This window comes from Bos mutus, chromosome 5 (genome assembly GCF_027580195.1).
Source record: "Bos mutus isolate GX-2022 chromosome 5, NWIPB_WYAK_1.1, whole genome shotgun sequence".
Taxonomy (NCBI): Eukaryota; Metazoa; Chordata; class Mammalia; order Artiodactyla; family Bovidae; genus Bos; species Bos mutus.
In genome coordinates, this window is record NC_091621.1 from 77,861,523 (window position 1) to 77,875,563 (window position 14,041).

General features: G+C 43.7%; 1 protein-coding gene across 1 annotated transcript in view; it reads right to left on the bottom strand.

The window, feature by feature from the left end:
- Positions 1-7,696: 7,696 nt before the first annotated feature.
- HEBP1 (heme binding protein 1) overlaps positions 7,697-14,041 on the bottom strand; it is a 37,471-nt gene continuing 31,126 nt past the window's right edge. The window contains exon 4 of the mRNA XM_070371118.1: positions 7,697-8,312. Within this exon, the coding sequence (XP_070227219.1) occupies positions 8,135-8,312 (178 nt within the window). The 3' untranslated portion in view covers positions 7,697-8,134. The remainder of the gene's footprint in view (positions 8,313-14,041) is intronic.

The following is a 14,041-nucleotide window of genomic DNA, read 5'->3' on the forward strand; positions in this document are numbered from 1 at the left end:
ATATATAAACTCAGAAATAAGATGTCAATTTCTTGAGTTGAAAAACTATCTCACTTGGCCAATATTTACGTGATATTTGGATAATAAAAGTGCACTTTTAACTGCTTTTTTGAACATTCTTGAGTACAATTTTGGAAGAAAACCATGGTATATTTTAACATGTCAAACACATCTGAAGATTCCAAGAAATGTGGCAGTTTTAAAAGAGGGTTGTAATTCATCAAGAGATGGGGTCGAATTCCCCTCCACTTGAAGCTCTGGCTGGCCTTAGTGATTCTCTTGTAACCAATAAAATGGAGTGGAGGTGATGATATGCGATTTCTGCCAAGGCTAGGTCAAAATGTGCCTTCCAGCTTCAGTTTTGGTCCCTTGGACTACTCTGGATTCTTTCTTCTGAGACACAGCTTCCTTGTTCTGAGAAGCCCAAGCCACACAAGAGACTACACGCAGGTTCTCTGGTCAACATCACCAGCTGACACCAGCCTCCCAGCAATCATGGCCAAAGGACCAGACATGGGAATGGAAGTCTGCTGGGAAATGGATTCTCTTGTTTCAGCAGTTCAATCAAATCTTCGCTGAACAGAATTTATGTATTTGTCAAATGCAAGACATACTTGCTTTGTTATGAGTTTTCTACAAGTTCAAAAGAGTTCTAAAATAGCCTAGTTGAAGCCAAAGGCACGTATCCCTGAATGATCAGGTAATCTCAGAGGCACCAGCATTCCATCGAAAAGGATGTTCATTCCAAAGTCTTTAAATTTTCTTTATAATCGGAGTAATTCTAGCTGATGCATATTTTCAACATGATTGCAATACAGAGAATGGAATGTTATAAAGTCAGTTGGAATGAAAAAGTTAGAGATATGCATTTTTACATCTCGCTTTTCTCTCATGGTCACAATCATAACTTTTTAGAGGAAAATATGAAGCTTGAAAGAAAAACGTGAATAAAAGATACTTGCTTTTCAAAACTGTAAATCAATAATTGAACAAGGAAGAGAATAAATGACTTCATTTAATTCTTACACTACATTATGTTTATCATGTAGATTAAGATCAAAGAAAAAATTTCCGGTGCTAAATAGTAAAGATTACTATAGTACCAATGACAACAACCTGTTTGGGTGATTTTTTTTCAATTTTGGTTGGATTTAAAAAGAGGTCCAATAGTGTACCAGATGTACATGTTATTGTGTCCTCAGGTCGTCCACTGGAATGAATTTTACACACAGGTAAGCACACCTGTTCACTCCATAACAATCATGTTTAAATTTTTGTTTGTGTTATTTGTTTAGAATTTTTATATTCTATATGAATAGCAATAAAATACTATGCAATGTTGTCTCTGTCATGCTTTTTTTAAGTAGACTTAAATTAAAAAAATTATTTATTTATTTATTTTGGCTAGGCTGTGTGGCTTGTGGGATTGAACCTGTGCCCTAGGCAGGCAGTGAAGGCATGGAGTCCTAACCACTGCGCAGTCAGGGAATTCCCAATAGACTTTTTTTTCAGAAGCAGTTTTAGTTTTACAGAAAAACTGAGTGTAACATACAGATTTCCCATTCTCCCCCTTTCTTTCTCCCTACCCTTGTTTCCCATAGTATTAACATCTTGAATTAGTGTGGTACATTTGTACTATTGATGAACTAATATTGATATATTATTATTTTCTAAAGGCTTCCCTGGTGGCTCAGATGGTAAAGAATCTGCCTGCAATGCAGGAGACCTGAGTTCGATTCCTGGGTTGGGACTATCCCATGGAAAAGGAAATGGCAACCCACTCCAGTATTCTTGCCTGGAGAATTCCTTGACAAAGGAGTGGACTCTTTAGCTTCTGAGCCACCAGGGAAGTCTCCTCTGTCCATGGAATTATTTTCTGAAGTCTATTGTTTATGATGTTCACATTTGTTCTTTCTGTTGTAAATTCTATGGATTTTGACAAATGTATAATAACATATATCCATCATTACAGGGTCATATAGTATTTATTGTTCCACTACTCTAAAAATCACCTATACTCCATCTATTTACCCCTCCTTCTCTCCACGGCTGAGCTTTTACTTTACCATTGGTAGTAATGGAAAGTATTGCTTCATAAAACATGTGTTACGCATGTGTGAGTGCTTGTACTGGGTTGAAAGGTAAAATGTAATTCTGATTGTGGATTGGGGTAAGAACAAAGCTTGAAAAATACTAGCCTCATTAAATGAGTTCTTGCTTGCACTCTGACTTGAGTCTGGCTGTTTGCTATGAACTAGCTCTCTCTTGCTGCTGCTGCTGCCGCCCTGGTCTTGGGCAAATGTCTTGATCTCAGGATGATTTCTGGCTTTTTGACTACAGTGAGTTTGTGAATAGTGGTGCTGTTCAGAGAGTCCAGGAAAATGAAGGAAGGAAAAGATTTGGAGGGTTTAAAGAATCTGAACCAAAAGTCCCATTCTGGTTGTGTCATCTGAGAAATCTGAATTACTTATGTGAAAACGTCAAGCAAGTCGTTGGATCCATACATCTGGAGCTTATAGATTTATTTCTGCCTTTTTGTACTTTTCAAAAATGTTTAACTTCCTGTCGGCATTGTAGATGTATACCAAGCTGGATGGCAAACAGGTGGGCTGGCTACCCCTCTCCATCCCTCATTTTCCAGCTTGCTTTCAGCTGTTGCATGAATTGGGAAACACATTCATTCATTTATTCATCCCACATTCATACACTGAGCTTTTGCTGGGAGCTGGGGGTACAGAAATGAATAGTATTATTCTGCTCAGTATTCTGTAATAACCTACTGGGAAAAAGAATTTGAAAAAGAATAGATACACATGTTTAGGTATGACCAAATTGCTTTGCTGCACACCAGAAACTAACACAAAGAGTAAATCAATTATGTTGTTGTCGTTTAGTCGCTAGGATGTGCCTGACTCTTTTGCAACTCCATGGGGCACAGGTTTGTCTGTCCACAGGATTTCCCAGTCAACAATACTGGAGTGAGTTGCCATTTTCTTCTTCAGGGAATCTTCCCTACCTGCTTCGAAGGATCAGGATCCAACGGGTAGAACCCGCGTCTCCTGCACTGACAGGCAGATTCTTTACATTGAGCCACCAGGGAAGCCCTATGAAAGGATAAATATAACTCACACTGATGTCTGTTATATAGGAAATCCTAACAGTTATCATCAAAAGGAAAAAATACTTTTCTATTTGTTTAATGTTTCTTTCTTTCTTCTTCTTTTTTTTTTTTTTTTTGGTCACACCATGTGACTTTTGGGACGTTCCCCAACCAGGGACAGAACCCAGGCCCTGGCAGTGAAAGCCCAGAGTCCTAACCACTAGGCCACCGGGAACTCCCATTTAAAGCTGTTTCTATATGAGCTGATGGACGTTCACTAAACTTATTGTGGTAATGATTTAATCACATATAGAAGTCAAATCATTATATTGTACACCTTAAAGTTATACAGTGCTGTATGTCAGTTATATCTCATTAAAACTGGAAGAAAAAGTCCCTATGTTGTAGACATTATTTAAGGAGGGATGATGGTCCTTTGTTAGTATTGGGGTAACAAGAACTTCTTTTATCTGACTTTTAATCAAGAGAGAGGATAGTCAGGGCTGCTGATCTGACAGGTGGCAAATAGGTTGCTGCTGTTCTCTGCTGTCTCTAGAGTAAGAAGCTCATGGAATTTGTTCATCTACACTCCAGGCAGCGGCTTATGCCCTAGAGACACAGGGATCATAGCACTGCCACATTGGCTGAGCCTCAGAATAAATGATACAGGGAGGAAGCAGCACCCACCTCCTACACTCGTTGAGTCACATTCTGCCTCATTACCTTTCTTGCCAGACAAGGGAAACAGACACTGAGAGTTCAGCGTATTTGGTCTTGGAGTTAAACTGCCTAAGTTCAAATTCTGGCTCTGTTGAGTATCATCTGTGTAGCCTAGAGCATGTTAATGAACCTCTCTGGACTGCCCTAGTTTATCTGTAAATGGGGGTATTGCCTATGACTCCCTCATAGGATTGTGGGGTCTAATAAAAAGGGAATGGTGAATGCTTAATAAATGTTAGCCATCAATAACTCTTATTTTTTAAAATTCAGCTGATCTACATTGATAAGACCGAGCATCTTTTGTACACATACCCTTGTAGACTTAAAAAGTATTCACAACCTAAACATTATGTTTCATTCGGCAGGAATTTTTAGGACTTCAAACCCAGGAGGCAGTAGCTCAAGTAACCCTGAGAGAACTGGTCTGGGGAGGCAGAGCCAGGTTCACAAAAGTTTTACAACAAAGGGCTGGTAGTCTGAACAAAGGGCAGGTAGTCAAGAGATTATTGTGAATTAAAAGGAAAATAAGTTAAGGAATTTAGCACTGTTCTTTGTATGGGAAGATGCAAGAGTCTGGGCTCACTAAAATCATTTATTTAATATGCACCTCAGCTCTCTGGGGTTAGCATCCTGTGTTTTCACATCCTGAGTGTCCTCAGGACTCACCGTAGGGGGAAGCTGCAGTCAGATGGCTACTAGATGGCAGGTATTCTTTTCCTTTCCGAGTTCCCCCAGGGCTCACTGGCTGATGACCATGACAGCCTTTGTGTACTGATATGGCAGGCAGTATTCCCTTTCTTGCCCTTACTCTACAGGGTGACTGGGGACTATAAATCATCAAGGAAGAGGGATGTAACTGGAGATGGTGTCACAGTGATCAGTGTTACAGCTCAATTTAGAAAATAAAGGAAAATACATCCTCGAGGCATGAGGGCATGCCTATCCAAGAGGAGAGAGAGAGAGAGAGACACCCGGCCCTTTGGCTCCTCTTTTTGTATGTTTTTTCTCCTCCCCCTGGGCCTTCCCTATGTAAATTGGGCTAGCCAGGAGAGCTGTTTGTTCTACCTGAGGTCCTCACTCTGAGGTCCTGGGACCTTCCCTGGTTCTATTTTTGAGGGCTTTCCCCTTCCTTGTCTTTTAGCCACCCCCATTCTGGACTCTGTCCTATTCTAACAGATTCAAAGACTCTTGAGCTGGGACTTGAAAGATGGGTAGAGGATAGATAGGGAGGTGGGGGGTGGATTCTAGGTGTGGGAGGCAAGGTAAGCAAAGTCACGGAGCATGAAAGTGGGGGACGTTGCAGGGGAACCAGCATTTATTCTGGTTCTGCTAGAGGGAAGGGAACCCAGGAGGAAGAGGCACGATGTGAGAAAAGGCTGTGTTTGAGCCAGCACATAAAATGACTTTTTGATGAAAGTCTGGGCTGCCCAGGTGGCGCTAGTTGGAAGAACCTGCCTGCCAATGCAGGAGATATAAAAGACAGGTTTGCTCTCTGGGTCAGGAAGATCCCCTGGAGGAGGGCATGGCAACCCACTCCAGTATTCTTCCCTGGAGATTCCCATTGACAGTGGAGACTGGCAGGCTACAATCCATGAGATCGCAGAGTCAGACATGACTGAAGCGACTGATAATTAACTCCTTGCCAAGAAAAGGTGATTCAGATTTTATTCCTTGTTTGATTATGAGAAGACTCTATGCAGCCCACACCTTCAGTCTACCCTGGCCATTTTCCACCTTACATGGATTGGTTTCTGATTCTGCATGTGTATTGCTTCAGTCTATCTTCTTATTCCTAGAGAATTATGGTTGCTATAGAAACCAAATACTTTGAAGGAAAACCTAGAGCTTGTCAAGGATATAAATTCGAAGGCAAAACCTATGGCATTCAATCAAATAAATACCCATCTGCGTGGCATGCTATGAAGCTTTAATTACAGTGCTCAAGATCAAAGTAACATTACTCAAGAGTGGAGAAGCCAAATGTAAATGAAGGTCTTAACCTGAGCTCAGCCAAGCATTGCACAGTACAATCACCTGATGACCCCTAAGTATCTGTGTAAGCAGGAGAGTGTGGAATTATGTTGTGGTACACACAGGACAAAGTTTATTGGGTGTGATCACAAAACATACAAGGATAATTCTTTTTCTTGAGGGATGTTTTATTTTTCTAATCAATATTTTTTATTGAAGTATAGTTGATTTACAGAAATGTTAATTTCTGCTGTACAGCAAAGTTATTCATCTATACATATATGTGTGTGTGTGTATGTGTTAGTGGCTCAGTTGTATCTGACTCTTTGCAACCCCGTGGACTACAGCCCACCAGGCTCCTTCATCCGTGGAATTCTCCAGGCAAGAACACTGCAGTGGGTTGCCATTTCCTTCTCCAACATATATATGTATATATATATGTAAATGTATACTTTAAAAAAATATTCATTTCCATTATGGTTTATCATAGGATATTGAATATAGTTCTGTGTTATACATTAGGACCTTGTTGTTTATCCACTCTTCAGCTGATATCTGTTAACCTCAAACTTCCCACTCCATGCCTCCCTCAACCTTCTCCTCCTTGGCAACTACCAGTCTGTTCTGTTAGTGATTGTTTCATAGATAGGCTCATTTGTGTCATATTTTATACGCCATATATAAGTGATACCATATGGTATTTGCCTTTCTCTTTTCCATTTACTTCACTTAGTATGATCATCTCTAGTTGCACCCATGTTGGTGCAAATGGCATTATTTCATTTTTTATGGCTGAGTAATATTCCATTGTGTGTGTGTGTATACACACACACACACATCACATCTTTTTTTAAATACAAGATTTGGAGTTTTTAAAAAATAATTTTATTTTTGGCTGTGCTGGTTCTTCACCGTTGTATAGGCTTTCTTCCTAGTTGTGGTGAGTGGGGGCTGTTCTCTAGTTGTGGTCCTTGGGCTTCTCATTGCAGTGGCTTCTCTTGTGGAGCACATGCTCTAGGATGTGAGGGCTTCAGCAGTTGCAGCACATGGGTTCAATAGTTGTGTCTTCTGGGCTTCAGAGCACTGGCTCAATAGTTACGGCTCACGGGCTTAGTTGCTCCACAGCAGGTGGGATCTTCCTGGACTGGGAATCAAACCTGTGTCTCCTGCACTGGCAGGAGGATTCTTTGCCACTAAGCTACCAGGGAAGCCTTACCACATCTTGTTTATCCATTCATCTATTGATGGACATTTAGGCTGTTTCTGTATTTTAGCTTTTGTAAACAGTGCTGCTATGAACATAGGGGCTTTTAAATTTTAGTTTTGTCTGGATATATGCCAAGGAGAGGGATTGCTGGATCATATGATAATTCTATTTTTAGCTTTCTGAGCAACCTCCTTACTGTTCTCCATGGTGGGTGCACAAACTTACTTTCCCACCAACAGTGTAGGAGGGTTCCCTTTTCTCCACACCCTCTCCAGACTTTGTTATTTATAGGCTTTTTACTGATGGCCATTCTGACCTGTGTGGTACCTCACTGTAGTTCTGACCTGCATTTCTCTAATAATTAGTGACGTTGGACATCTTCACATGTGCCTACTGGCCATCTGTATTTCTTCTTTGGAGAAATGTCTATAGGTCTTCCATCCATTTTTCGATTGCTTTACTAGTCCATAGGTTGACAATCAGCCACCTTGGTCTCTGTCCTATTTTTCACTATTTAATCCAGAATGAAGATAAACAATTAATATTTCCTCGGCTCCTGTCCCTGTCTTTTCTTAATTCACTGTTTGACATCCCATTACCTGTGTCCTCACCATGGGGCAGGAGACTGAAAGTCCTCCCTTCGTCATCTGATGATGCTCCACTGTTTGGGGTTTTTGGGGATAGAAGAGAAAGTGACTAAACAACAACAGGATTTGTTTCAGCTGTTTAAAGTCAAAGATCTTTATTTTTGGCTTCTTTTTAAAGAAAGCTCTTCTAAGAATTACATATGAAAGATCACGCGTAAATCACACTTCTTCGTGGATTAATAAAAATACAGTTGTAAATATCTGTTTTTAGGGGATCCAGAGAGCTGGAAAAATGCTGCTGGGTTTTTCTGGCCTACCACTGAATTGTCTATCAGTCAATTAGAAGGACGCATGTGTATCGTGGGTACGTTATTTCCCACCAAGAGAAACAGAGCCTCAGCATCTGGACCATGCTTATCTCAGGAAATTGGCAGTGACTGGCTCTGAAGGGAAGTTGGTTCTGTTGGAGCGGCACGGGGGCGCTGCTTCTTCCCAGGGAAAGTGGGCACAGATGCAGACCCCCGCGGAGCTTGGGGCACAGCCAGTGACTCATTCACTGCTCTTCACCAGCCAGACCTCGTTGCGACGTCCGTAGGGCTTCATGGGAGGGTCATACCCAGTGCAGAAGTAGAAGTCAGTCTGGTACTTGGCTGTGCTCTCCAGGGCGGACCGCAGCTGGGCGGCTTGGGCAGCGTAATCAGCTGCCTTAGCATAACCACCAAACTGCCTGGGGACACAGAGCAAGTTGCAGGTTAAGAAAGGGCAGAGTCTCAGAGAGAGGGGGGATTTTTTTCCAAAAAAGTCACTCATCACTCTTATTTACAACAAGCAGGCTCTAGTGGTAAGATTTCACATCTGCCCCTTTCTACTGGGGTGGACTGAAGCTCACTGAGCCTCAGAGCATCCTGTGTAAAATTCGGGTGCATGCGTGCTAAGTCACTGTAGTCATGTCCAACTCTCTGCAACCCCATGGACTGTAGCCCGCCAGGCTCCTCTGTCCACGAGATTTCCCAGCAAGAATACTGGAGTGGTTGCTATTTCTTCCTCCAGGGGATCTTCCAGACCCAGGGATTGAACCTGAGTCTCTTATGTCTCCTGCACTGGCAAGCGTGTTCTTTACCACTAGGGCCACCTGAGAACCCAAAATTGGGGTATGTTTCCTTTTCCTTTCAATTAATTATGAACATTAACTACAATCACGGGTATAAAAAAACTAACGCAGAACCTGAAACACAGTACCACCGGCCCTCTCTATTGGTGGGTTCTGGGCCTGCAGACTCAATTAACAGCAGACTGAAAATATTTAGGGGAAAAAAAAACCTTCCAGAAAGTTTCAAAAAGCAAAACTTTAAATTTGCCACCTGCCACCAACTATTTGGTGACTCAGTGGTAAAGAATCCCTGACTGAGCAACTTCACTTTCATGCATTGGAGAAGGAAATGGCAACCCACTCCAGTGTTCTTGCCTGGAGAATCCCAGGGACAGGGGAGCCTGGTGGGCTGCCGTCTATGGGGTCGCACAGAGTCGGACACGACTGAAGTGACTTAGCAGCAGCAATGCAGGAGACTCAGGAGACAAGGGTTTGATCCCTAGGCCGGGAAGATCCCCTGGAGGAGGAAGTGGCAATCCATTCCAGTATTCTTGCCTGGAGAATCCCATGGACAGAGGAGCCTGGTGGGCTACAGTCTGTCCATAGGTTCACAAAGAGTCAGACACAACTGAGTGAGCACAATGACACATATCAACTATTTACATAGCATTTATAGTGATAGGTATTCTAAGTAATCTAGAGATGATTTACAGTATACAGAAGGATTATATACCATTTTATATAAGGGGCTCGAGCATCCTTGGATTTTGGTAATGGCGGGGTTCCTGGAACCAGTACTGTACTAAAGGCGAGCTTCCCTTCCCTTCCTGAAATTTCCCCGAGATGGGAGGCCAACTTTTCCCAAGGCCAAGCCTTCATTGTTTTCTCTAGCTCCCTCTGCTGCCCCAGCTGCCTCTCTGTCTCCAGCTGGGATGGGGGTGGGTGGAGAGGTGGAGGGGATGGGGGAGGACCAGGGTTGTTAGGGTGGAGATGGAGCACTGGTTTCTCACACATCCCAGCTGGGACAAGTAGCAGCTTTGTTAAAATACAGAGCAGCCAAAGACAGGGACCCGAGGAAGCCCTGGGAGGGCTCCAAGACAAGCTTGAAGCACCTGCCAAGAAATCACTTGTAATAAATCGCTGCATACATGCATGCTAAGTTGTTCAGTCATGTCTGACTCTGCGACCTCATGGACTGTAGCCCACCAAGCTCCTCTCTGTCCATGAGATTCTCCAGGCAAGAATACTGAAATGGGCTGCCATACTCTCCTTTAGGGGATCTTTCTGACACCCCTGTCTTTCACATCTATTACATTGGCAGGTGGGTTCTTTACCACTAGCACCACCTGGGAAGCCCAATAAATCCTTGTGCTTGTGTGTGTTAGTTGCTCAGTCATGTCTGGCTCTTTGCGACTCCATGGACTGTAGCCCACCAGGCTCCTCTGTCTACGGAATTCTCCAGGCAAGCATACTAAAGCGGGTTGCCGTTTTCTATTCCAGGGGATCTTCCCAACCCAGGGATAGAACCTGGGTCTCCTGCATTGCAGAGATTCTTTGCCATCTGAGCTACCAGGGAAGATTCAATGAACCCCTTCTCCTGCTCAAATCAGGAAAGCCTTCGTTTTCTAAGTAAAGAGAATTTTCCTAAATCAGGCATTTCTCTTGATGGCAGAAGGTGGAGACAGAGAAACAATAAAGCTCGTCTTTTCAAGACTATGACTCTTTCCTTACATCACTGCCTCTGCTCCAAAAATTCATCCTGCGACCTCCCCTAAATATATCATTCTAAATCTGGGCTGCACTAAAATCTTTATTAGAGTCAAGGACATCCCCATTTCTAATGAGCTTTATGACTCAAAGGTCTGAATCCACACCAAGCCAAGATTCAGCCAAATGCATTATTTTTGGTGGGGTTCTCTGACTCACGCTTTGCTCTTTTATGAGTGGTTAGTCAGGCTTGCTAAGCATTCAGCACGTACATCACAGGGCTACTGATCTGCAAATACCCAGGATTTCATCTTGAAGGAGCTGGTTCCAGTGTCTAGATAACAGCTATAGAACACAGGGCTGAGACCAATTTGGGAGACATGATGGTTAGTTCTTCAAGTCTATGCAAGAGTGTAAGACTGACGGAGAAAGGTGAGTTCTAGCTTCACCGAGGCTCTAGTGAGATAAAACTGGATGAGGAGACAGAGGGTGAATATTAAGGATGTACTGGTTTGGCAATAAAAGCCCGTAAGATGTTCGGCTTATTTTCAAAGAATGTCTATAGATTAAGGACCACCTGTCTGCAACCAATCAAATGCTGAATGGGGCGGGGGGCAGGAATTTAGTGCCTCTGCAGCCCCCTCTCACATATTGATACTGTTTTCTATGAAAATGGACGATGTTGGCTCTTTAAGCTACTGGTTTCTAGAAACATCCAAAGCAGTGGTTTGTCCTCAACCTTTTTCATTCATCAGCTGGAGGCAAAATGGATAGTTGTGGGCTCACATCTTAGCTCTGCTATTGTCTGTCAGCTCCTGGTCTTGGGCAAGTGCTTTAATGTCTCTAGCCTTCTGGTCCTTCAACTGCTCAGTAGGGATGAGGGCGTCAATCTCAGAAAACTGTTGTGAAGATGACAGACGAGAAAACCCTGCAAACGACTCAGCCTCATGCCCATCACAGAGGAAACTCACAGCAAACGGCAGGTACTGTTGTCATTGGACTTTATAGTCCGCTCAGAACAGTTGTTCAATTCCCTGACTCCCAAGGTGAGGGACAGGATGGCAACTGAAAGTAAGATCCAGAACCCAGGGCCTAATAATGAAGACCTGGCTCAAATGACAATCTCATTTTCTCAGTGAGGTCTCCTCTCAAAATGCTTTTTATCGTCTAATAGCACTCCCCTTCCCCATTCTTCCCTTACCCTTCCTCCCTGTTTCTTTCTTCCTTCTCTCCTATCCTTTTCTTTATTCAGCACTTCTCACCTTCTAACATATTGAATACTATATAATTTATTCTAACATGCTATATAAATTATTCATTGTTTACAGTCTGAGTTCCGTGGTAGGGAGACTCACGCCCCGTGAGGGCAGTGATCCTGGTCATTCTTTGTCCACCAGCATATTCTGACCTAACACATATATTAGACCCCTTGGCTAAATGAACAATTTTGCGATAAACAATCAAAGTTGCTGTTTTTGAGGGCACTGAATCTGTTGGCCTCCATATTCACTAACTCGTAGAATAAAATCTGGAGCACCTACTAAGGGCACAGTGGTGGGAATGCAAAGCAAGTGGACTGACTAGGGTCATGTTGAAGGTCATGCTAAGGACTCTGAGGCTGACCTTAGATACAAAGATGGACTCAGGAAGGGGTTTTAAAGTTAAGGGACTAGTGACTTCCCTGATGGTCCAGTGGTTAAGAATTGTGCTTCCACTGCAGGGGCACGGGTTCGATCCCTGGTCAGTGAACTAAACTGCATGCCACAACATGTGGCACCCCCCCGCCCCATGCCATTATCAGACTGTAGTTTGAAGAGACCCCTCTGGAGGTGGTAGAGGGATGGAGAAGGGAGACATGGAGGCTAGGAACAGCCAAATGTGAGACAATGAAAGCCTGGACAAAGGCAAGTCTGGGAGGTGAGCTGGAGGGTAGGGAGGCCAGGGTGAAGGGTGGGGAGAAGGGAGGATTCTTGAGGGCTTCCAGTTAAGTCTCTGAATGGAAACATGCCGCCAAGCAGAAGAGGGATTCTGAAGAGTCCCTTTGGAGAGGAGGGGTGGGTGGGTTCACCATCTGGTTTGGGACATGTTGATATAAAGGTGTCTCTTATGAATGAACCACATTCATGCAACAGTCACTGTGCCCCTAAGCACATGGAGGGCATTGCGAAATCTCAGCCTCTGGAAAGAACTGGAGTCAGAGAAACAACTGGGGAAAAAGACGGGTCCAGTAACAGACACCTGGGCGTCACCCGTGAGTGAGTGCTGGCTGTGGTCATGGCCAAGAGGCAGACGAGGCCAGGTGGTGAGCAAACAGGCACGCTGTTCTTGGGAATCCTAATCCCCAGGTGGTGGGAGGAAGATGAGGACTCAGAAAAGGCCACTGAGAAGGAGCCGTCTGAGTACAGGGAGACCCAGCAGAGTGATGTGGAGAACGTCATCATTCAGGGATTCTTTCATTCATCACCAGAACAAAAACCCTTGACTCTTGATATTTATTCTCAGGCCGACTGAGACGCTCATAACGAGGATGAAAATTTCCCTATTGCTTCATCAAGGAAACAAACAAAGCTGGGTGAGCTGCAGAAAGATCCATGTGTATTCCCTGCCTTCAGTCTAACCATCCCTCCCAAACCTCCATCACAGAACCGCACGAATAAGCCAGGACACCAAACCCTTCCAGGCTCAGGGCCCCAAGATGTGAAGGAGGCCCAGCTCTGGCTGCCTCATCCTCAGAGCTCAGCTTCCACGCTGCACTTGGAAGATAACCATGTGGTGCCCCATACTCCAAGGCCACAGGCATGTTTGCACCTGTTGCGGAATGCTTGTAAGCTCTTTGAGCTCCTCAAAAGAAAGAAATGAGAAGTCTGTACATTAGACTGTATACAAGTCTGTTAACAAGAGTCTAAATCTCCATCTTCAAAGCTGCTCACCTCCAGGGCTGTCTTTTTTATCTTACTCAACGTCAGAGTTCAGTATTCCCGAGAATTTGGTTGCCATGGGAACTGAGAAAGAAAACACACACCCTGGATTCCAGAAATACAAAAGGAACTGACTAAAAGTTCCGGAAGAGTTGGGGTGGAGGGGGATGATGAAGGCGGGCTAGCAGATAGAAGCTCTGGTCCAAAGTTCAAAAAATGATCAAGCGTTATCTTTCAGGGAGTGCAATAAGGAAGAGGAGAAATGGAATGACTCTGAGCCTGACCATTTGGTCTAGAACTTTTGCAATCTACAGGTCAGCACAGATTTGCGGAGAGTCTGCTATGCAGGAAGCTCCTGTGCTACGCAAAAGAAGCCTAAGACAAAGAGCTGATAATCCCATGTCAATGGGAAAGATGCATAACACCATATGGCATTCCACTTAATTGGATGGAACCAGGCTTAACAAGTTGAGCATCACTGAGCAGGAAACACACGCTTGACAACAGAGAGTTGTAAAGATGATGGGGAAGTCTTTCTGCCCTGGCAAGGTCCAACTGTACTGGTCAGGACAGAAACACAAAAATTATGCAGGGCAGGAGAAAAGATTAGGCTAGAGGTACATACGGAACACTCTCGGGGCAAAGAACAAGGAATGATTGGTTCCGACTTAGAACGTGAAGGGGAGGAGGCTAAGGAGGATGTGACATCAAGCTGTTATTGCTGGAGCATCTCTTGTGTTG